Consider the following 21,183-nt stretch of genomic DNA (forward strand, 5'->3'; position numbering starts at 1 on the left):
ACAGGAGGGAGGAGTGGATGGACAGGAGGGAGGAGTGGATGGACAGGAGGGAGGGATGATGGACAGGAGGGAGGAGTGATGGACAGGAGGGAGGGATGATGGACAGGAGGGAGGAGTGGATGGACAGGAGGGAGGGATGATGGACAGGAGGGAGGAGTGGATGGACAGGAGGGAGGAGTGGATGGACAGGAGGGAGGGATGATGGACAGGAGGGAGGGATGATGGACAGGAGGGAGGGATGATGGGAGGAGGGAGGGATGATGGACAGGAGGGAGGGGTGATGGACAGGAGGGAGGGATGATGACAGGAGGGAGGGATGATGACAGGAGGGAGGGATGATGGACAGGAGGGAGGAGTGGATGGACAGGAGGGAGGGATGATGGACAGGAGGGAGGAGTGATGGACAGGAGGGAGGGATGATGGACAGGAGGGAGGGATGATGGACAGGAGGGAGGAGTGGATGGACAGGAGGGAGGGATGATGGACAGGAGGGAGGAGTGGATGGACAGGAGGGAGGAGTGGATGGACAGGAGGGAGGGATGATGGACAGGAGGGAGGAGTGATGGACAGGAGGGAGGGATGATGGACAGGAGGGAGGAGTGGATGGACAGGAGGGAGGGATGATGGACAGGAGGGAGGAGTGGATGGACAGGAGGGAGGAGTGGATGGACAGGAGGGAGGGATGATGGACAGGAGGGAGGGATGATGGACAGGAGGGAGGGATGATGGACAGGAGGGAGGGATGATGGGAGGAGGGAGGGATGATGGACAGGAGGGAGGGGTGATGGACAGGAGGGAGGGATGATGACAGGAGGGAGGGATGATGACAGGAGGGAGGGATGATGGACAGGAGGGAGGAGTGGATGGACAGGAGGGAGGGATGATGGACAGGAGGGAGGGATGATGGACAGGAGGGAGGAGTGGATGGACAGGAGGGAGGGATGATGGACAGGAGGGAGGAGTGGATGGACAGGAGGGAGGGATGATGGACAGGAGGGAGGAGTGGATGGACAGGAGGGAGGAGTGGATGGACAGGAGGGAGGGATGATGGACAGGAGGGAGGGATGATGGACAGGAGGGAGGAGTGGATGGACAGGAGGGAGGAGTGGATGGACAGGAGGGAGGAGTGGATGGACAGGAGGGAGGGATGATGGGAGGAGGGAGGGATGATGGGAGGAGGCGAGGGATGATGGGAGGAGGCGAGGGATGATGGGAGGAGGCGAGCGATGATGGACAGGAGGGAGGGATGATGGACAGGAGGGAGGGATGATGGCAGGAGGGAGGCATGATGGGAGGAGGGAGGAGTGGATGGACAGGAGGGAGGAGTGGATGGACAGGAGGGAGGGATGATGGACAGGAGGGAGGGATGATGGACAGGAGGGAGGGATGATGGACAGGAGGGAGGGATGATGGGAGGAGGGAGGGATGATGGGAGGAGGCGAGGGGGCATCCCTGTTGTCTCTCGTTCTCTCCGTCTATTTGGAGAGCTTACTGATGACTCTGATCAGCGCTCCGTTCTCGTCTTTCAGACGCTGGTTGTCAGCTCTCAGGTCACCGAGCACCTAGAGGAACAAAGATGTTTATTGGCTGAAAAACGAACAATACACGCGTCCTACACACTGAGTGGACAAAACATTAAGAACACCTGCTCTTTCCATGACACAGACTGACCAGGTGAATCCAGGTGAAAGCTATGATCCCTTATTGATTGATGTCACTTGTTAAATCCACTTCAATCGGTGTAGATGAAGGGGAGGAGACGGGTTAACACGAATTAACATGGACTTCCGCTGTTTGTTGGGCTGAAATTAATTTGAGAGGAAGGAGGAACGTTGGATAGCAGTACCAGTGATCTACACACCCTGGATTCCCAAAGTGTCTAAGTAGCAGGAGTACTGATCTAGGAATATTATATTTATATTATATATTATATATAAATATTAGTCACCTTTGTCCAGAGAGAGATTTACACGATTATCAAAACGTCACGGAACACAGCCCTTATTTTAAGTGTTTCTAAGATCCCTTATTGGGGGAAAATAAATGGTGGAAAAACAACTGGAACCATTTCCCTGTTTGACTGCTAGGTTTTATGGGTATTATGACTCATACTGTGGTACTCTATAGGGCCCTGGACAAAAGTAGTGCACTATATTAAGGAATAGGGTTCTATAGGGCCCTGGACAAAAGTAGTGCACTATATAGGGAATATGGTTCAATAGGGTTCTGGTCTAAAGTAGTGCACTATATAGGGAATAGGGTTCTATAGGGTTCTGGTCTAAAGTAGTGCACTATATTAGGGAATAGGGTTCTATAGGGCCCTGGACAAAAGTAGTGCACAATATTAGGGAATAGGGTTCTATAGGGCTCTGGTCTAAAGTAGTGCACTATAATAGGGAATAGAGTTCTATAGGGATCTGGTCTAAAGTAGTGCACTACAAAGGGAATAGGGTTCTATAGGGCTCTGGTCTAAAGTAGTGCACTACAAAGGGAATAGGGTGCCATTTCTGACATCAACGTACTGCTGCAACACTGGTGGTTTTCAGCTGTGGAAGAAGCAGCGAGCTGTAACCAGTGCATGCAGTGGTCTGTGTGGAATAAACCCTGGGTTCAAATACTATTTGTCATCTTTCAAATACTTTGAGCGTTTAGCAAACGGCTTCTCTATTGGTTCCATTGCAACAGGCAATCTCAATCAAGCCCAGATAATGGATTTGAAAGATTTCGGATACTATTTGAACCCAGGTGAGATGATTTGACCCAATTTACCTACCTCACCCCCCATACTGTTTTTATTTATTTACTTTTCTGCTCTTTTGCACACCAGTATCTCTACTTGCACATAATCATCTGATGATTTATCACTCCAGTGTTAATCTGCTAAATTGTAATTATTCGATTTATTGCCTACCTCATGCCTTTTGCACACATTGTATATAGATTCTCTTTTTTTCTACCATGTGATTGACTTGTTTATTTTTTACTCCATGTGTAACTCTGTGTTGTTGTCTGTTCACACTGCTATGCTTTATCTTGGCCAGGTCGCAGTTGCAAATGAGAACTTGTTCTCAACTGGCCTACCTGGTTAAATAAAGGTGAAATAAAACAATAAAATAAAAATATTTTCACCTTCAACTCTGCCTCCAGCTCAGCCACACGCCGCTCCAACATCCGACGCTCCTGATGAGAGACAGAGACAGATTGAGCGTGAGAGACACAGAGACAGACAGACAAGAGACAGACACCGGGAAAGAGAGACACAGAGAGCATGAGAGAGAGAGAGATACAGACAGAGAGAGAGAGAGAGAGAGACAGAGAGCATGAGAGAGAGAGAGATACAGACAGAGAGAGAGAGAGAGAGAGACAGAGAGCATGAGAGAGAGAGAGATACAGACAGAGAGAGAGAGAGAGAGACACCCGAGAGAGAGAGACACAGAGAGCATGAGAGAGAGAGATACAGACAGAGAGAGAGAGAGAGAAAGACAGAGAGCATGAGAGAGAGAGATACAGACAGAGAGAGAGAGAGAGAGAGAGAGAGAGAGAGAGAGAGAGAGAGAGAGAGAGAGAGAGAGAGATACAGACAGAGAGAGAGACAGAGAGCATGAGAGAGAGAGACACCGAGAGCATGAGAGAGAGAGCATGAGAGAGAGAGAGCATGAGAGAGAGACACAGAGACAGACAGACACAGACAGACAAGAGACAGACACCGAGAGAGAGACAGACACCGAGAGAGAGACACACCGAGAGAGAGACAGACACAGAGAGAGAGACAGACACAGAGAGAGACGCATAGAGAGAGACAGACACAGAGAGAGAGAGAGACACAGAGAGAGAGAGACACCGAGAGAGACAGACACCGAGAGAGAGACACACCGAGAGAGAGACAGACACAGAGAGAGATGCATAGAGAGAGACAGACACCGAGAGAGAGACACACCGAGAGAGAGACAGACACAGAGAGAGAGACACACCGAGAGAGAGACAGACACAGAGAGAGACGCATAGAGAGAGACAGACACAGAGAGAGAGAGAGACACAGAGAAAGAGACAGACACAGAGAGAGAGACACACCGAGAGAGAGACAGACAGAGAGAGACGCATAGAGAGAGACAGACACAGAGAGAGAGAGACACACCGAGAGAGAGACAGACACAGAGAGAGAGACACACCGAGAGAGAGACAGACACAGAGAGAGACGCATAGAGAGAGACAGACACAGAGAGAGAGAGAGACACCGAGAGAGAGACAGACACAGAGAGAGACACAGGGCGACAGCGACAGAGACAGAGGAACGTAGAGAGAGGTTCAGGCAGCAGCAGACGGTCGTGAGGCCAGGCTCAGCGTCAGGTGTTTGACACTAGTTACTGTACATATAACACAAAACACACGCGGCAGGAAGGAGAGACTTACCTTCTTCTCCATCTCTAGCATTGCTGAACAATCACTAAAGCGCTCCTGTCTCTGTAGGATACAACACACAGACCAGCAGAAACATTGTTCATGTCCATACATGTCATACAGTTCAATTGAAAGGCTGTAGAAGACTTTATCAGGGTCATTATGACATGTATAATGTTGTTAGTGTATGTTAGGTTTGAGCCACATTGTCACACCGGGATATTCTGTAATACCGCCACTGAACACAAGGGGCACTATTTTCTAACCTCACAGCTTTAGTACAGTCGTGGCCAAAAGTTTTGAGAATGACACAAATATTAATTTTCACGAAGTTTGCTGCCTCAGTGTCTTTAGATATTTTTGTCAGATGTTATTATGGAAAACTGAAGTATAATTACAAGCATTTCATAAGTGTCAAAGGCTTTTATTGACAATTACATGAAGTTGATGCAAAGAGTCAATATTTGCAGTGTTGACCCTTCTTCAAGACCTCTGCAATCCACCCTGGCATGCTGTCAATTAACTTCTGGGCCACATCCTGACTGATGGCAGCCCATTCTTGCATAATCAATGCTTGGTGTTTGTCAGAATTTGTGGGTTTTTGTTTGTCCACCTGCCTCTTGAGGATTGACCTCAAGTTCTCACTGGGATTAAGGTCTGGGGAGTTTCCTGGCCATGGACCCAAAATATCGATGTTTTGTTCTCCGAGCCACTTAGTTATCACTTTTGCCTTATGTCAAGGTGCTCCATCATGCTGGAAAAGGCATTGTTCATCACCAAACTGTTCCTGGATGGTTGGGAGAAGTTGCTCTCGGAGGATGTGTTGGTACCATTCTTTATTCATGGCTGTGTTCTTAGGCAAAATTGTGAGTGAGCCCACTCCCTTGGCTGAGAAGCAACCCCACACATGACTGGTCTCAGGATGCTTTACTGTTGGCATGACACAGGACTGATGGTGGCGCTTATCTTGTCTTCTAAGGACAAGATTTTTTCCGGATGCCCCAAACAATCGGAAAGGGGATTCATCAGAAAAAATGACTTTACCCCAGTCCTCAGCAGTCCAATCCCTGTAACCCTTTGCAGAATATCAATCTGTCCCTGATGTTTTTCCTGGAGAGAAGTGGCTTCTTTCCTGCCCTTCTTGACACCAGGACATCCTCCAAAAGCTCTGTACTGGTGGTGCCCCAATCCCGCAGCTGGATCACCTTTAGGAGACGGTCCTGGCGCTTGCTGGACTTTCTTGGGCGCCCTGAAGCCTTCTTCACAACAATTGAACCACTCTCCTTGAAGTTCTTGATGATCCGATAAATGGTTGATTTAGGTGCAATCTTACTGGCAGCAATATCCTTGCCTGTGAAGCCCTTTTTGTGCAAACCAATGATGACGACACGTGTTTCCTTGCAGGTAACCATGGTTGACAGAGGAAGAACAATGATTCCAAGCACCACCCTCCTTTGAATGCTTCCAGTCTGTTTTTCAAACTCAATCAGCATCTCCAGCCTTGTCCTCGTCAACACTCACACCTGTGTTAACGAGAGAATCACTGACATGATGTCAGCTGGTCCTTTTGTGGCAGGGCTGAAATGCAGTGGATTTTTTCTTCTTTCTGGATTCAGTTCATTTGCATGGCAAAGAGGGACTTTGCAATTAATTGCAATTCATCTGATCACTCTTCATAAGATTCTGGAGTATATGCAAATTGCCATCATACAAACTGAGGCAGCAGACTTATATTTGTGTCATTCTCAAAACTTTCGGCCACGACTGTACACCAAAAGATTAGCAATGCCAACAAGTACATGTAAAATCCCATAGGGAATGTGAACCAAATGCTAACGAGCACATTGCGAAGATTTTATACAGTCTCTGACCTAAACTACTTATCCGTACACCCTTCCTGTACTCAGTTCGCCCCAGGTCGACTCGAAGGTGACGTTGAGTCCAAATGCGACCAAACTTCTTTCAGCAACTAAACTACCTATCAGTTATTTTCAATAGAAGACACACAGCAATGTAACCTTAATGTATGACCTGGTTAGGCTTGTCCACTCTGGTGTGTGTGTGTGTGTGTGTATGACCTGGGTAGGCTTGTCCACTCTGGTGTGTGTGTGTGTGTGTGTGACCTGGGTAGGCTTGTCCACTCTGGTGTGTGTGTGTGACCTGGGTAGTCTTGTCCAGGTCCAGTCTGGTCTGAGAGATGGTCCTCTGGGTGTCCTGCAGCTGGGACTGGAGCTGACCATTCTCCCTGGACACTACCTCAAACAGCTGGGGACAGAAAGACTTTTCATTTATACAAATGTATATTTTTTTATCCACTCTACTATAACAAGCAATGTTTGTATTGGAATTCCATCCACTATATATAGCAAAAACAATGCCAATTCATTTTTGAGCGAGAGAGAGCGTGAAATGGAAACAGAGTGAGAGGGAGTTATAGAGAGCAGGAAACAGAGAGGGAAACAGAAACAGAGAGAGGGAGAGAGTTATAGAGAGCAGGAAACAGAGAGGGAAACAGAAACAGAGAGAGGGAGAGGGTTATAGAGAGCAGGAAACAGAGAGGGAAACAGAAACAGAGAGGGAGAGAGTTATAGAGAGCAGGAAACAGAAACAGAGAGAGGGAGAGGGTTATAGAGAGCAGGAAACAGAGAGGGAAACAGAAACAGAGAGAGGGAGAGAGTTATAGAGAGCAGGAAACAGAGACAGAGAGAGGGAGAGAGTTATAGAGAGCAGGAAACAGAAACAGAGAGAGGGAGAGAGTTATAGAGAGCAGGAAACAGAAACAGAGAGAGGGAGAGAGTTATAGAGAGCAGGAAACAGAAACAGAGAGAGGGAGAGAGTTATAGAGAGCAGGAAACAGAAACAGAGAGAGGGAGAGAGTTATAGAGAGCAGGAAACAGAGAGGGAAACAGAAACAGAGAGAGAGAGAGAGTTATAGAGAGCAGGAAACAGAGAGGGAAACAGAAACAGAGAGAGGGAGAGAGTTATAGAGAGCAGGAAACAGAAACAGAGAGAGGGAGAGGGTTATAGAGAGCAGGAAACAGAGAGGGAAACAGAAACAGAGAGAGGGAGAGAGTTATAGAGAGCAGGAAACAGAAACAGAGAGAGGGAGTTATAGAGAGCAGGAAACAGAGAGGGAAACAGAAACAGAGAGAGGGAGAGAGTTATAGAGAGCAGGAAACAGAAACAGAGAGAGGGAGAGGGTTATAGAGAGCAGGAAACAGAAACAGCGAGAGGGAGAGGGTTATAGAGAGCAGGAAACAGAGAGGGAAACAGAAACAGAGGGAGAGAGAGGATTATAGAGAGCAGGAAACAGAAACAGAGAGAGGGAGAGGGTTATAGAGAGCAGGAAACAGAGAGGGAAACAGAAACATAGAGAGGGAGAGGGTTATAGAGAGCAGGAAACAGAAACAGAGAGAGGGAAACAGAAATAGAGAGAGGGAGAGGGTTATAGAGAGCAGGAAACAGAGAGGGAAACAGAAACAGAGAGAGGGAGAGAGTTATAGAGAGCAGGAAACAGAGAGGGAAACAGAAACAGAGAGAGGGAGAGGGTTATAGAGAGCAGGAAACAGAAACAGAGAGAGGGAGAGGGTTATAGAGAGCAGGAAACAGAGAGAGGGAAACAGAAACAGAGAGAGGGAGAGAGTTATAGAGAGCAGGAAACAGAGAGGGAAACAGTTACAGAGAGTGAGAGTTATAGAGAGCAGGAAACAGAGAGGGAAACAGAAACAGAGAGAGGGAGAGAGTTATAGAGAGCAGGAAACAGAAACAGAGCGAGGGAGAGGGTTATAGAGAGCAGGAAACAGAGAGGGAAACAGTTACAGAGAGTGAGAGTTATAGAGAGCAGGAAACAGAAACAGAGCGAGGGAGAGAGTTATAGAGAGCAGGAAACAGAGAGGGAAACAGTTACAGAGAGTGAGAGTTATAGAGAGCAGGAAACAGAGAGGGAAACAGAAACAGAGAGAGGGAGAGAGTTATAGAGAGCAGGAAACAGAAACAGAGCGAGGGAGAGGGTTATAGAGAGCAGGAAACAGAAACAGAGAGAGGAAGAGAGTTATAGAGAGCAGGAAACAGAAACAGAGAGAGGGAGAGGGTTATAGAGAGCAGGAAACAGAGAGGGAAACAGTTACAGAGAGAGGAAGAGAGTTATAGAGAGCAGGAAACAGAGGGAGAGAGTTATAGAGAGCAGGAAACAGAGAGGGAAACAGAAACAGAGAGAGGGAGAGAGTTATAGAGAGCAGGAAACAGAAACAGAGAGAGGGAGAGGGTTATAGAGAGCAGGAAACAGAGAGAGGGAAACAGAAACAGAGAGAGGGAAACAGAAACAGAGAGAGGGAGAGGGTTATAGAGAGCAGGAAACAGAAACAGAGAGAGGGAGAGGGTTATAGAGAGCAGGAAACAGAAACAGAGAGAGGGAGAGGGTTATAGAGAGCAGGAAACAGAGAGAGGGAAACAGAAAGAGAGGGAGAGAGTTATAGAGAGCAGGAAACAGAAACAGAGAGAAGGAGAGAGTTATAGAGAGCAGGAAACAGAGAGCAGGAAACAGAAACAGAGAGAGGGAGAGGGTTATAGAGAGCAGGAAACAGAGAGAGGGAAACAGAAACAGAGAGGGAGAGAGTTATAGAGAGCAGGAAACAGAAACAGAGAGAAGGAGAGAGTTATAGAGAGCAGGAAACAGAGAGGGAAACAGAAACAGAGAGGGAGAGAGTTATAGAGAGCAGGAAACAGAAACAGAGAGAGGGAGAGGGTTATAGAGAGCAGGAAACAGAGAGGGAAACAGAAACAGAGAGAGGGAGAGAGTTATAGAGAGCAGGAAACAGAGAGGGAAACAGAAACAGAGAGAGGGAGAGAGTTATAGAGAGCAGGAAACAGAGAGGGAAACAGAAACAGAGAGGGAAAGAGTTATAGAGAGCAGGAAACAGAAACAGAGAGAGGGAGAGGGTTATAGAGAGCAGGAAACAGAGAGGGAAACAGGAACAGAGAGAGGGAGAGAGTTATAGAGAGCAGGAAACAGAGAGGGAAACAGAAACAGAGAGAGGGAGAGAGTTATAGAGAGCAGGAAACAGAGAGGGAAACAGAAACAGAGAGAGGGAGAGCGGGAGACATGGAGAGAGAAAGAGTCTGAAAACAGACAGGATGGGACTCCCAATATTGACTAGACCCTTCCAACCATTCAAACTTTATTCCATGTCCCTACCTTCTTGTAATCGTTGGTCTCAGAGCCTCCTCTGTCGATACAGTCATTACATGACACGTCAGACCTGGGTAAAGGACAGGTCAGAGATATTATAACGACAGTCAGGAAACAGGTCAGAGATATTATAACGGCAGTCAGGAAACAGGACAGAGATATTATTACGACAGTCAGGAAACAGGACAGAGATATTATTACGACAGTCAGGAAACAGGACAGAGATATTATTACGACAGTCAGGAAACAGGACAGAGATATTATTACGACAGTCAGGAAACAGGACAGAGATATTATAATGACAGTCAGGAAACAGGACAGAGATATTATTACGACAGTCAGGAAACAGGACAGAGATATTATTACGACAGTCAGGAAACAGGACAGAGATATTATTACGACAGTCAGGAAACAGGACAGAGATATTATTACGACAGTCAGGAAACAGGACAGAGATATTATTACGACAGTCAAGAAACAGGACAGAGATATTATTACGAGAGTCAGGAAACAGGACAGAGATATTATTACGACAGTCAGGAAACAGGACAGAGATATTATTACGACAGTCAAGAAACAGGTCAGAGATATTATAATTACTCACTACTATGACAGTCAGGAAACAGGTCAGCGATATTATAATTACTCACTACTATGACAGTCAGGAAACAGGTCAGAGATTATAATGGCAGTCTGGAAACAGGTCAGAGATATTATAATGACAGTCAGGAAACAGGACAGAGATATTATAATTACTCACTACTATGACAGTCATGAAACAGGTCAGAGATATTATAATGACTCACTACTATGACAGTCAGGAAACAGGTCAGAGATATTATAATGACAGTCAGGAAACAGGACAGAGACATTATAATGACTCACTACTATAACAGTCAGGAAACAGGTCAGAGATATTATAATGACAGTCAGGAAACAGGACAGAGATATTATAATTACTCACTACTATGACAGTCAGGAAACAGGACAAAGACATTATAATGACTCACTACTATGACAGTCAGGAAACAGGACAGAGATATTATAATTACTCACTACTATGACAGTCAGGAAACAGGTCAGAGATATTATAATGACAGTCAGGAAACAGGACAGAGATATTATAAGTACTCACTACTATGACAGTCAGGAAACAGGTCAGAGATATTATAAAGACAGTCAGGAAACAGGACAGAGACATTATAATGACTCACTACTATGACAGTCAGGAAACAGGTCAGAGATATTATAATGACAGTCAGGAAAAAGGTCAGAGATATTATAATGACAGTCAGGAAACAGGACAGTTATTATTACGACAGTCAGGAAACAGGACAGAGATATTATAATGACAGCCAGGAAACAGGTCAGAGATATTATTACGACAGTCAGGAAACAGGACAGAGATATTATTACGACAGTCAGGAAACAGGACAGAGATATTATTACGACAGTCAGGAAACAGATCAGAGATATTATTACGACAGACAGGAAACAGGACAGAGATATTATAACGACAGTCAGGAAACAGGTCAGAGATATTATTACGACAGTCAGGAAACAGGTCAGAGATATTATAATGACAGTCAGGAAACAGGACAGAGATATTATTACGACAGTCAGGAAACAGGTCAGAGATATTATTACGACAGTCAGGAAACAGAAGAGTTCAAAGTGTAAAGGTCAGATCCATACCTGCTGCTGGAGTGCCCACTGCCTCCAAACCCCTCCTCTCCTCTGGGCTCGTTGTCATCACTCTACAGGACCACAGAGATCACTAGGTCAATACATTATGGATGTCAATGTCCTCATTACGACAGGTTATTACCAGGATAAAAACCTAGTAACCTTATAACCACTCATTATGGATGTCAATGTCATCATTACGACAGGTTATTACCAGGATATAAACCTAGTAACCTTATAACCACTCATTATGGATGTCAATGTCATCCTTACGACAGGTTATTACCAGGATATAAACCTAGTAACCTTATAACCACTCATTATGGATGTCAATGTCATCTTAACGACAGGTTATTACCAGGATATAAACCTAGTGACCTTATAACCACTCATTATGGATGTCAATGTCATCATTACGACAGGTTATACCTTGTTCCTTTTTCAACCTGAAATCAACAGTTGTTTACATTTAGCTCATTAAATCACTTCACCAATCAGTGCAGATGGAAAAGGCCAGTTAGTTGTTTAGACCAATCAGTGCAGATGGAACCGGCCAGCTAGTTGTTTAGACCAATCAGTGCAGATGGAACCGGCCAGCTAGTTGTTTAGACCAATCAGTGCAGATGGAACCGGCAAGCTAGTTGTTTAGACCAATCAGTGCAGATGGAGCAGGCCAGCTAGTTGTTTAGACCAATCAGTGCAGATGGAGAAGGCCAGCTAGTTGTTTAGACCAATCAGTGCAGATGGAACCGGACAGCTAGTTGTTTAGACCAATCAGTGCAGATGGAGCCGGCCAGCTAGTTGTTTAGACCAATCAGTGCGGATGGAACAGGCCAGCTAGTTGTTTAGACCAATCAGTGCAGATGGAGCAGGCCAGCTAGTTGTTTAGACCAATCAGTGCAGATGGAGCAGGCCAGCTAGTTGTTTAGACCAATCAGTGCAGATGGAACAGGCCAGCTAGTTGTTTAGACCAATCAGTGCAGATGGAACCGGCCAGCTAGTTGTTTAGACCAATCAGTGCAGATGGAGAAGGCCAGCTAGTTGTTTAGACCAATCAGTGCAGATGGAACAGGCCAGCTAGTTGTTTAGACCAATCAGTGCAGATGGAGCAGGCCAGCTAGTTGTTTAGACCAATCAGTACAGATGGAACAGGCCAGCTAGTTGTTTAGACCAATCAGTGCAGATGGAGCAGGCCAGCTAGTTGTTTACACCAATCAGTGCAGATGGAGAAGGCCAGCTAGTTGTTTAGACCAATCAGTGCAGATGGAACCGGCCAGCTAGTTGTTTACACCAATCAGTGCAGATGGAGAAGGCCAGCTAGTTGTTTACACCAATCAGTGCAGATGGAGCTGGCCAGCTAGTTGTTTAGACCAATCAGTGCAGATGGAACCGGCCAGCTAGTTGTTTAGACCAATCAGTGCAGATGGAGAAGGCCAGCTAGTTGTTTACACCAATCAGTGCAGATGGAGAAGGCCAGCTAGTTGTTTAGACCAATCAGTGCAGATGGAACCGGACAGCTAGTTGTTTAGACCAATCAGTGCAGATGGAACCGGCCAGCTAGTTGTTTAGTCCAATCAGTGCAGATGGAGAAGGCCAGCTAGTTGTTTAGACCAATCAGTGCAGATTGAGCAGGCCAGCTAGTTGTTTAGACCAATCAGTGCAGATGGAGAAGGCCAGCTAGTTGTTTAGACCAATCAGTGCAGATGGAACAGGCCAGCTAGTTGTTTAGACCAATCAGTGCAGATGGAGAAGGCCAGCTAGTTGTTTAGACCAATCAGTGCAGATGGAACCGGCCAGCTAGTTGTTTAGACCAATCAGTGCAGATGGAACCGGCCAGCTAGTTGTTTAGACCAATCAGTGCAGATGGAACCGGCAAGCTAGTTGTTTAGACCAATCAGTGCAGATGGAGCAGGCCAGCTAGTTGTTTAGACCAATCAGTGCAGATGGAGAAGGCCAGCTAGTTGTTTAGACCAATCAGTGCAGATGGAACCGGACAGCTAGTTGTTTAGACCAATCAGTGCAGATGGAGCAGGCCAGCTAGTTGTTTAGACCAATCAGTGCAGATGGAAAAGGCCAGCTAGTTGTTTAGACCAATCAGTGCAGATGGAGAAGGCCAGCTACTTGTTTAGACCAATCAGTGCAGATGGAGAAGGCCAGCTAGTTGTTTAGACCAATCAGTGCAGATGGAGAAGGCCAGCTAGTTGTTTAGACCAATCAGTGCAGATGGAGAAGGCCAGCTAGTTGTTTAGACCAATCAGTGCAGATGGAACAGGCCAGCTAGTTGTTTAGACCAATCAGTGCAGATGGAACCGGCAAGCTAGTTGTTTAGACCAATCAGTGCGGATGGAACAGGCCAGCTAGTTGTTTAGACCAATCAGTGCAGATGGAGCAGGCCAGCTAGTTGTTTACACCAATCAGTGCAGATGGAACCGGCCAGCTAGTTTTTTAGACCAATCAGTGCAGATGGAGCAGGCCAGCTAGTTGTTTAGACCAATCAGTGCAGATGGAGCAGGCCAGCTAGTTGTTTACACCAATCAGTGCAGATGGAACAGGCCAGCTAGTTGTTTAGACCAATCAGTGCAGATGGAACAGGCCAGCTAGTTGTTTAGACCAATCAGTGCAGATGGAACAGGCCAGCTAGTTGTTTAGACCAATCAGTGCAGATGGAACAGGCCAGCTAGTTGTTTAGACCAATCAGTGCAGATGGAACCGGCCAGCTAGTTGTTTAGACCAATCAGTGCAGATGGAGGGGCCAGCTGGTTGTTTAGACCAATCAGTGCAGATGGAACAGGCCAGCTAGTTTGTTTAGATGCATGATGGACACACAAGTGTAGTCTATGGAGCAAGATGCAGCTGAACTTTTGTAGGTGAGGAGAGAGCAAGAAAGGGTTGAGGAGGAGGCTTGAAGCACGGGGCATCTTGTTTTGACATCATTATCTGAATTAAATCCACAGAATTATACCTAAGATGGAGCCTGTTTCAGAGAGGGGAGGGGCTACAGTAGCCTGTGCTTCAGAGAGGGGAGGGGCTACAGTAGCCTGTGCTTCAGAGGGGGGAGGGGCTACAGTAGCCTGTTTCAGAGGGGGGAGGGGCTACAGTAGCCTAGGATTTAGAGGGGGGAGGGGCTACAGTAGCCTGTTCTTCAGAGGGGGGAGGGGCTACAGTAGCCTGTTCTTCAGAGGGGGGAGGGGCTATAGTAGCCTGGACTCAGAGGGGGGAGCAGCAGGTAGCCTAAACAAGCACAGACACTGGAACAAGTTTCTGAGTGACAGAGGGGGTGTTTTGCATAGACACGTTGTTGCAATTTTTGTGGCACAATGCTTTTAAAATAACAGTTCTGTTCTGGAACAGTATAGATCACTTTCGTTCCTGGTTCCGTTTCTGTTCCCTGAACATTTGAGTTTTTTCCCTCCTGTTTTTGGTTCTGTTCCCTGAACCAGTTCTAACCCCTGGTTATAAAGCATGGCTATGACAGATTACAATGCACTCACCTCTCCAGCCCTCTGAGCTCTCCTCCTGGTCCTCCGTCTCTCCCTGGCGATACGGTCACTCTCACTTTCCCCTACACTAGTCTCCTGGCTGGAGGTTGGGGGGCGAGAGGTACCAGCCGGTTGAGTCAGCCCCAACAGGTCAGACTTCTGCAGGTTGGCGATACGGGATCTCCAGCTTACCTCCTGAAGACAATAATAAAACAATCATAACATAATACATAAACACAGATACTATCACAACCAACACAACTCAACACCGTCTAAACCCCTGACCAAGAAAACCCCAGGGTGGGCAACTATATTCAGCCGCGGGACGATATTTATCTGAGTGGATGACCACAAATAAGCCCCACGAAGAGATTGTATTTGAAAATAACAATAATTTCATACCTGGATTACATTGAGACCCGAGCACAACTCTTTTGTTCCTGGGAATACTTAGGAACAGATTTCCTAAATTAAACTCAAGTTATTTTTGTATATATTTTTGTAAACAACCTTGGGAGGCCAAGAAAAGCCATCCTCGGGACGGTTTTGGCCCCGGGGGCCGCCTGTTGCCTGCCCCTGGCCGAGGGCGACAGTAGGGTCCCGTGGTTGGTGACGTCACTTGCATGATGTTGTACACGCCTTCATAAGCCTTTGACATTACAATATATCAACACTGCTCTCACCCCCTCTTCTGCTCTCTTCTTATTGGCCGCCTCTTCCTCCTCCTCTTTCCTCGTCTTCTCTCTCCCTTCGTCCGTCTGGGCCGTCTTCATTGTCTTGTCAGCTTCCTGCAGGTCTGTGAGCGTCACGCCCTGATTGGACAACAGATAGAAGGTGCCGGTCATGTTACTTTCAAAATGTTAAATCAGTAACTTTTTGATTATTTAAAAATGTTTAAATGTAACCTTTATTTAACTAGGCAAGTCAGTTAAAAGAACAAATTCTTATTTTCAATGACGGCCTACCGGAGAACAGTGGGGTTAACTGCCTTGTTCAGCGGCAGAAGACAGATTTTTTTACCTTGTCATCTCGGGGATTCGATCCAACGATCTAACCACTAGGTTTCCTCCAGCATCTTCACAAGGTCCTTTACTGTTGTTCTGGGATTGATTTGCACTTTTCGCACCAAAATACGTTAATCTCTAGGAGACAGAACGCGTTTCCTTCCTGAGCGGTATGACGGCTGCGTGGTCCCATGGTGTTTATACTTGCGTACTATTGTTTGTACAGATGAACGTGGTACCTTCAGGCGTTTGGAAATTGCTCCCAAGGATGAACCAGAATTGTGGAGGTCTACAGTTTTTTCCTGAGGTCTTGGCTGATTTCTTTTGATTTTCCCATGATGTCAAGCAAAGAGGCACTGAGTTTGAAGGTAGGCCTTGAAATACATCCACAGGTACACCTCTAATTGACTCAAATGATATCAATTAGCCTATCAGAAGCTTCTAAAGCCATGACACCATTTTCTGGAATTTTCCAAGCTGTTTAAAGGCAATTTAGTGTATGTGAACTTCTGACCCACTGGAATTGTGATACAGTGAATTATAAGTGAAATAATCTGTCAGTAAATAATTGTTGGAAAAATTATGTGTCAAGCACAAAGTAGATGTCCTAACCAACTTGCCAAAACTATAGTTTGTTAACAAGACATTTGTGGAGTGGTTGAAAAACGAGTTTTAATGACTCCAACCTAAGTGTATGTAAACTTCCGACTTCAACTGTATATCTCCCTCTCTAACTTTAAGCATCAGCTGTCAGAGCAGCTTACCGATCACTGTACCTGTACACAGCCCATCTGTAAATAGCCCACCCAACTACCTCATCCCCATCTTGTTATTTATCTTCTTGCACCCCAGTATCTCTACTTGCACATCATCATCTGCCCATCTATCACTCCAGTGTAAATTGTAATTATTTTATCATTATTATTTTCGCACTGCTTTGCTTTATCTTGGCCAGGTCACTGTTGTAAATGAGAACTTGTTCTCAACTGGCCTACCTGGTTAAATAAAGGGGAAATAAACAAAATAAAACTGTCTGGCGAGCCTTAAATGTAGTTAAATGTATATGTCGAGGCAGGTGGGCCTACCTGAGTGGATCGTCGTGACTGTCTGGCATGTCTGGAGCGAGCCTTCCTCTGAGCCTCCGCCTCCTCATCACGAACCGGGGTCAAGTAGGATCTGGACCGGGGAACACAGACATTACCCACACCTTTCAGAAATCACACATCAGGATCAGAGCTGAGGGGTACACACAGAACACACATTCATCTACATTTATTAAGAACAAATTCTTATTTTCAATGACGCCCTTCCGGGGAACAGTGGGTTAACTGCCTTGTTCAGGGGCAGAACAACAGATTTGTACCTTGTCAGCTCGGGGATTCGAACTTGCAACCTTTCGGTTACTAGTCCAACGCTCTAACCACTAGGCTACCTGACACCTCATTTATACATCTATATTTATTTAGACAGTTAGACAGCTAAGAGGGTTTTATTTAGACAGAAAGGTGTTTTATTTAGACAGAAAGGTGTTTTATTCAGACAGAAAGGTGTTTTATTTAGACAGAAAGGTGTTTTATTTAGACAGAAAGGTATTTTATTTAGACAGAAAGGTGTTTTATTCAGACAGAAAGGTGTTTTATTCAGACAGAAAGGTGTTTTATTTAGACAGAAAGGTGTTTTATTTAGACAGAAAGGTGTTTTATTCAGACAGAAAGGTATTTTATTTAGACAGAAAGGTGTTTTATTTAGACAGAAAGGTGTTTTATTCAGACAGAAAGGTGTTTTATTCAGACAGAAAGGTGTTTTATTTAGACAGAAAGGTGTTTTATTTAGACAGAAAGGTGTTTTATTCAGACAGAAAGGTGTTTTATTCAGACAGAAAGGTGTTTTATTCAGACAGAAAGGTGTTTTATTTAGACAGAAAGGTGTTTTATTCAGACAGAAAGGTGTTTTATTTAGACAGAAAGGTGTTTTATTTAGACAGAAAGGTGTTTTATTTAGACAGAAAGGTGTTTTATTCAGACAGAAAGGTGTTTTATTTAGACAGAAAGGTGTTTTATTCAGACAGAAAGGTGTTTTATTTAGACAGAAAGGTGTTTTATTCAGACAGAAAGGTGTTTTATTTAGACAGAAAGGTAGGTGGGTTTTATTTAGACAGAAAGGTGTTTTATTTAGACAGAAAGGTATTTTATTTAGACAGAAAGGTATTTTATTTAGACAGAAAGGTATTTTATTTAGACAGAAAGGTATTTTATTTAGACAGAAAGGTATTTTATTTAGACAGAAAGGTAAGTGGGTTTTATTTAGACAGAAAGGTATTTTATTTAGACAGAAAGGTAAGTGGGAAACAGAAATGGACAGAATTGAAAACTTGCAGATCAGCGATTTGAACCCCATCACAGGTGACCGTGCATGGTCCAGAGTTGTCAGTCTACACTACTACACCAGACATTGGCAGATCACCTCAACTATATACCAATCAGCAACACCCAACTACAACTGCAGCCAAACACTCCCGGCACGGCAGCGGTTAAAAGTGACCGTTCAAACATCCATTAAACAGACGGTCTCCCTGTAAACGCTGGAACATCGCTGTCGTCAGGGCAAACAAACTCACTTGCGCCTCTGCTTTGTCTCCAAGTCACTGCCACCGCCGGTCGTCGTGGTGACGGAGTTGGAGGTGACAGAACCCTGCTCCTTCTTCTTCTCTGCCTGCTCCTGAGCCAGTCTGAGGGAGATAAAGGGTGTAGGGTTGCATAGCAGATCAATTGTTTTGGTACCTTTTTAACAGACACTACAAAAATCTGGCCTCTCCCCGTCTCCACCCCTCTGCGTCTCCTTCCCTGTCCTCCACTCCTACTCTCCTGTCCTCGCCTCCCCTGTCCTCGCCGCCCCCCCCTCCTCCCCTGTCCTCACCACCCCCTCCTCTCCTCCCCTCCCGTCCTCTTCCCCTCCTCTCCTGTCCTCGCCTCCCCTGTCCTCGCCGCCCCCCCCTCCTCTTCCCCTCCTCCCCTGTCCTCACCGCCCCCCCCCTCCTCCTCCTCTCCTCCCCTGTCCTCTTCCCCTCCTCCCCTGTCCTCGCCTCCCCTGTCCTTGCCTGTCCTCTCCTCCGCCCCATCTCCTCCATGGCCTCTCCTCGTCTCCTTCCCTTCATCAGCACCAATTGGAAAAGGCTTGAGGTGTAATATACAGTTCCTTCAGGAAGTACATTACATTTACATTTAAGTCATTTAGCAGACGCTCTTATCCAGAGCGACTTACACTCCTAGACTTAACACATTTTGTTATGTTACAGCTTGAATTTAAAATAAATTCAATTGTCATTGTCTTCATAAGTAGAAGAAAAATGTAAAAAAATAAATATATATAACTCAGCAAAAAAATTAAAGTCCTCTCACTGTCAACTGCGTTTATATTCAGCAAAGTTAACGTGTGTAAATATTTCAACAACTGAGACAAACTGAACAAGTTCCACAGACATTGAAAAATGTGCTAACAAACCTGCAGACAAGCTTCAATGCCATACAACTCTCAGAAAGAGGAGGAAGGGAACCGTTACTAAGGTAAACAATAGTACATGTTGGTAGATAGAAGGTGCTCTTTGGTAAAAGGGGTAAATTGATCATCAACAAGAAAGGAGGACCAAGGCACTCCTCATATAATTAATTAAAATGTCTTTATTAGTATGGCATGTTCAATAGAAACAAAGTTTGGCAAGTCGGTTAGGACATCTACTTTGTGCATGACCACAAGTCATTTTTCCAACAATTGTTTACAGCCAGATTATTTCACTGTATTACAATTCCAGTGGGTCAGAAGTTCACATACACTAAGTTGACTGTTCCTTTAAACAGCTTAGAAAATTCCAGAAAATGATGTCATGGCTTTAGAAGCTTCTGATAGGCTAATTGACATAAATTGAGTCAATTGGAGGTATACCTATAGATGTATTTCAAGGCCTACCTTCAAACTCAGTGCCTCTTTGTTGACATCATGGGAAAATCAAAAGAAATCAGCCAAGACCTCAGGAAAAAAATGTAGACCTCCACAGGTCTGATTCATCTTTGGGAGCAATTTCCAAATGCCTGAAGGTACAACATTCATCTGTACAAACAATAGTACGCAAGTATAAACATCATGGGACCACACAGCCATCATACCGCTCAGGAAGGAGATGCGTACTGTCTCCTAGAGATGAACGTACTTTGGTGCGAAAAGTGCAAATCAGTCCCAGAACAACAGCAAAGGACCCTGTGAAGATGCTGGAGGAAACAGGTACAAAAGTATCTATATCCACAGTAAAACAAGTCCTATATCGACATAACCTGAAAGGCCGCTCAGCAAGGAAGAAGCCACTGCTCCAAAACCGCCATAAAAAAGCCAGACTACGGTTTGCAACTGCACATGGGGACAAAGATCGTACTTTTTGGAGAAATGTTCTCTGGTCTGATGAAACAAAAATAGAACTGTTTGGCCATAATGACCATCGTTATGTTTGGAGGAAAAAGGGGGAGGCTTGCAAGCCGAAGAACACCATCCCAACCGTGAAGCACGGGGGTGGCAGGATCATGTTGTGGGTGTGCTTTGCTGCAGGAGGGTCTGGTGCACTTCACAAAATAGATGGCTTCATGAGGGAGGAAAATTATGTGGATATATTGAAGCAACATCTCAAGACATCAGTCAGGAAGTTTAAGCTTGGTCGCAAATGGGTCTTCCAAATGGACAATGACCTCAACCATACTTCCAAAGTTGTGGCAAAATGGCTTAAGGACAACAAAGTCAAGGTATTGGAGTGGCCTTCACAAAGCCCTGAACTCAATCCAATAGAAAATGTGTGGGCAAAACTGAAAAAGCGTGTGCGAGCAAGGAGGCCTACAAACCTGACTCAGTTACACCAGCTCTGTCAGGAGGAATGGGCCAAAATTCACCCAACTTATTGTGGGAGGCTTGTGGAAGGCTACCTGAAACATTTGACCCAAGTTAAAGGCAATGCTACCAAATACTAATTGAGTTTATGTAAACTTCTGACCCACTGGGAATGTGATGAAAGAAATAAAACCTGAAATAAATCATTCTCTCTACTATTATTCTGACATTTCACATTCTTAAAATAAAGTGGTGATCCTAACTGACCTAAGACAGGGAATTTTTACAAGGATTAAATGTCAGGAATTGTGAAAAACTGAGTTTTTGAATTTTTGATTGATTCATTTCTGAAGTTGGAGACTTATATCTCCCTCTCTAACTTTAAGCATCAGCTGTCAGAGCAGCTTACCGATCGCTGCAGCTGTACACAGCCCATCTGTAAATAGCCCCGCCAATCTACCTACCTCATCCCCATATTGTTTGTATTTACTTTTTTGCACACCAGTATTTCTAGTTGAACATCTATGACTCCAGTGTTCATTTGCTAAATTGTAATTATTTC

At 45.2% G+C, this 21,183-nt stretch overlaps 1 protein-coding gene across 2 annotated transcripts in view; it reads right to left on the bottom strand.

Annotated features, from left to right (window-relative positions):
• Nucleotides 1-1,389: 1,389 nt before the first annotated feature.
• Nucleotides 1,390-21,183, bottom strand: part of zmp:0000001167 (protein phosphatase 1 regulatory subunit 12A) — a 68,556-nt gene continuing 48,762 nt past the window's right edge. For both annotated transcript variants that reach the window (XM_055933023.1, XM_055933024.1), the window contains 10 exons: nucleotides 18,373-18,483; nucleotides 16,841-16,931; nucleotides 15,435-15,563; nucleotides 14,764-14,946; nucleotides 11,282-11,343; nucleotides 9,593-9,656; nucleotides 6,559-6,663; nucleotides 4,411-4,461; nucleotides 3,130-3,180; nucleotides 1,390-1,562 (listed from right to left, as the gene is read on the bottom strand). In XM_055933023.1, coding sequence (XP_055788998.1) covers nucleotides 1,476-1,562; nucleotides 3,130-3,180; nucleotides 4,411-4,461; nucleotides 6,559-6,663; nucleotides 9,593-9,656; nucleotides 11,282-11,343; nucleotides 14,764-14,946; nucleotides 15,435-15,563; nucleotides 16,841-16,931; nucleotides 18,373-18,483 — 934 coding nt within the window. In that variant the 3' untranslated portion in view covers nucleotides 1,390-1,475. The remainder of the gene's footprint in view (nucleotides 1,563-3,129; nucleotides 3,181-4,410; nucleotides 4,462-6,558; nucleotides 6,664-9,592; nucleotides 9,657-11,281; nucleotides 11,344-14,763; nucleotides 14,947-15,434; nucleotides 15,564-16,840; nucleotides 16,932-18,372; nucleotides 18,484-21,183) is intronic.

Source organism: Salvelinus fontinalis, chromosome 9 (assembly GCF_029448725.1).
Source record: "Salvelinus fontinalis isolate EN_2023a chromosome 9, ASM2944872v1, whole genome shotgun sequence".
Taxonomy (NCBI): Eukaryota; Metazoa; Chordata; class Actinopteri; order Salmoniformes; family Salmonidae; genus Salvelinus; species Salvelinus fontinalis.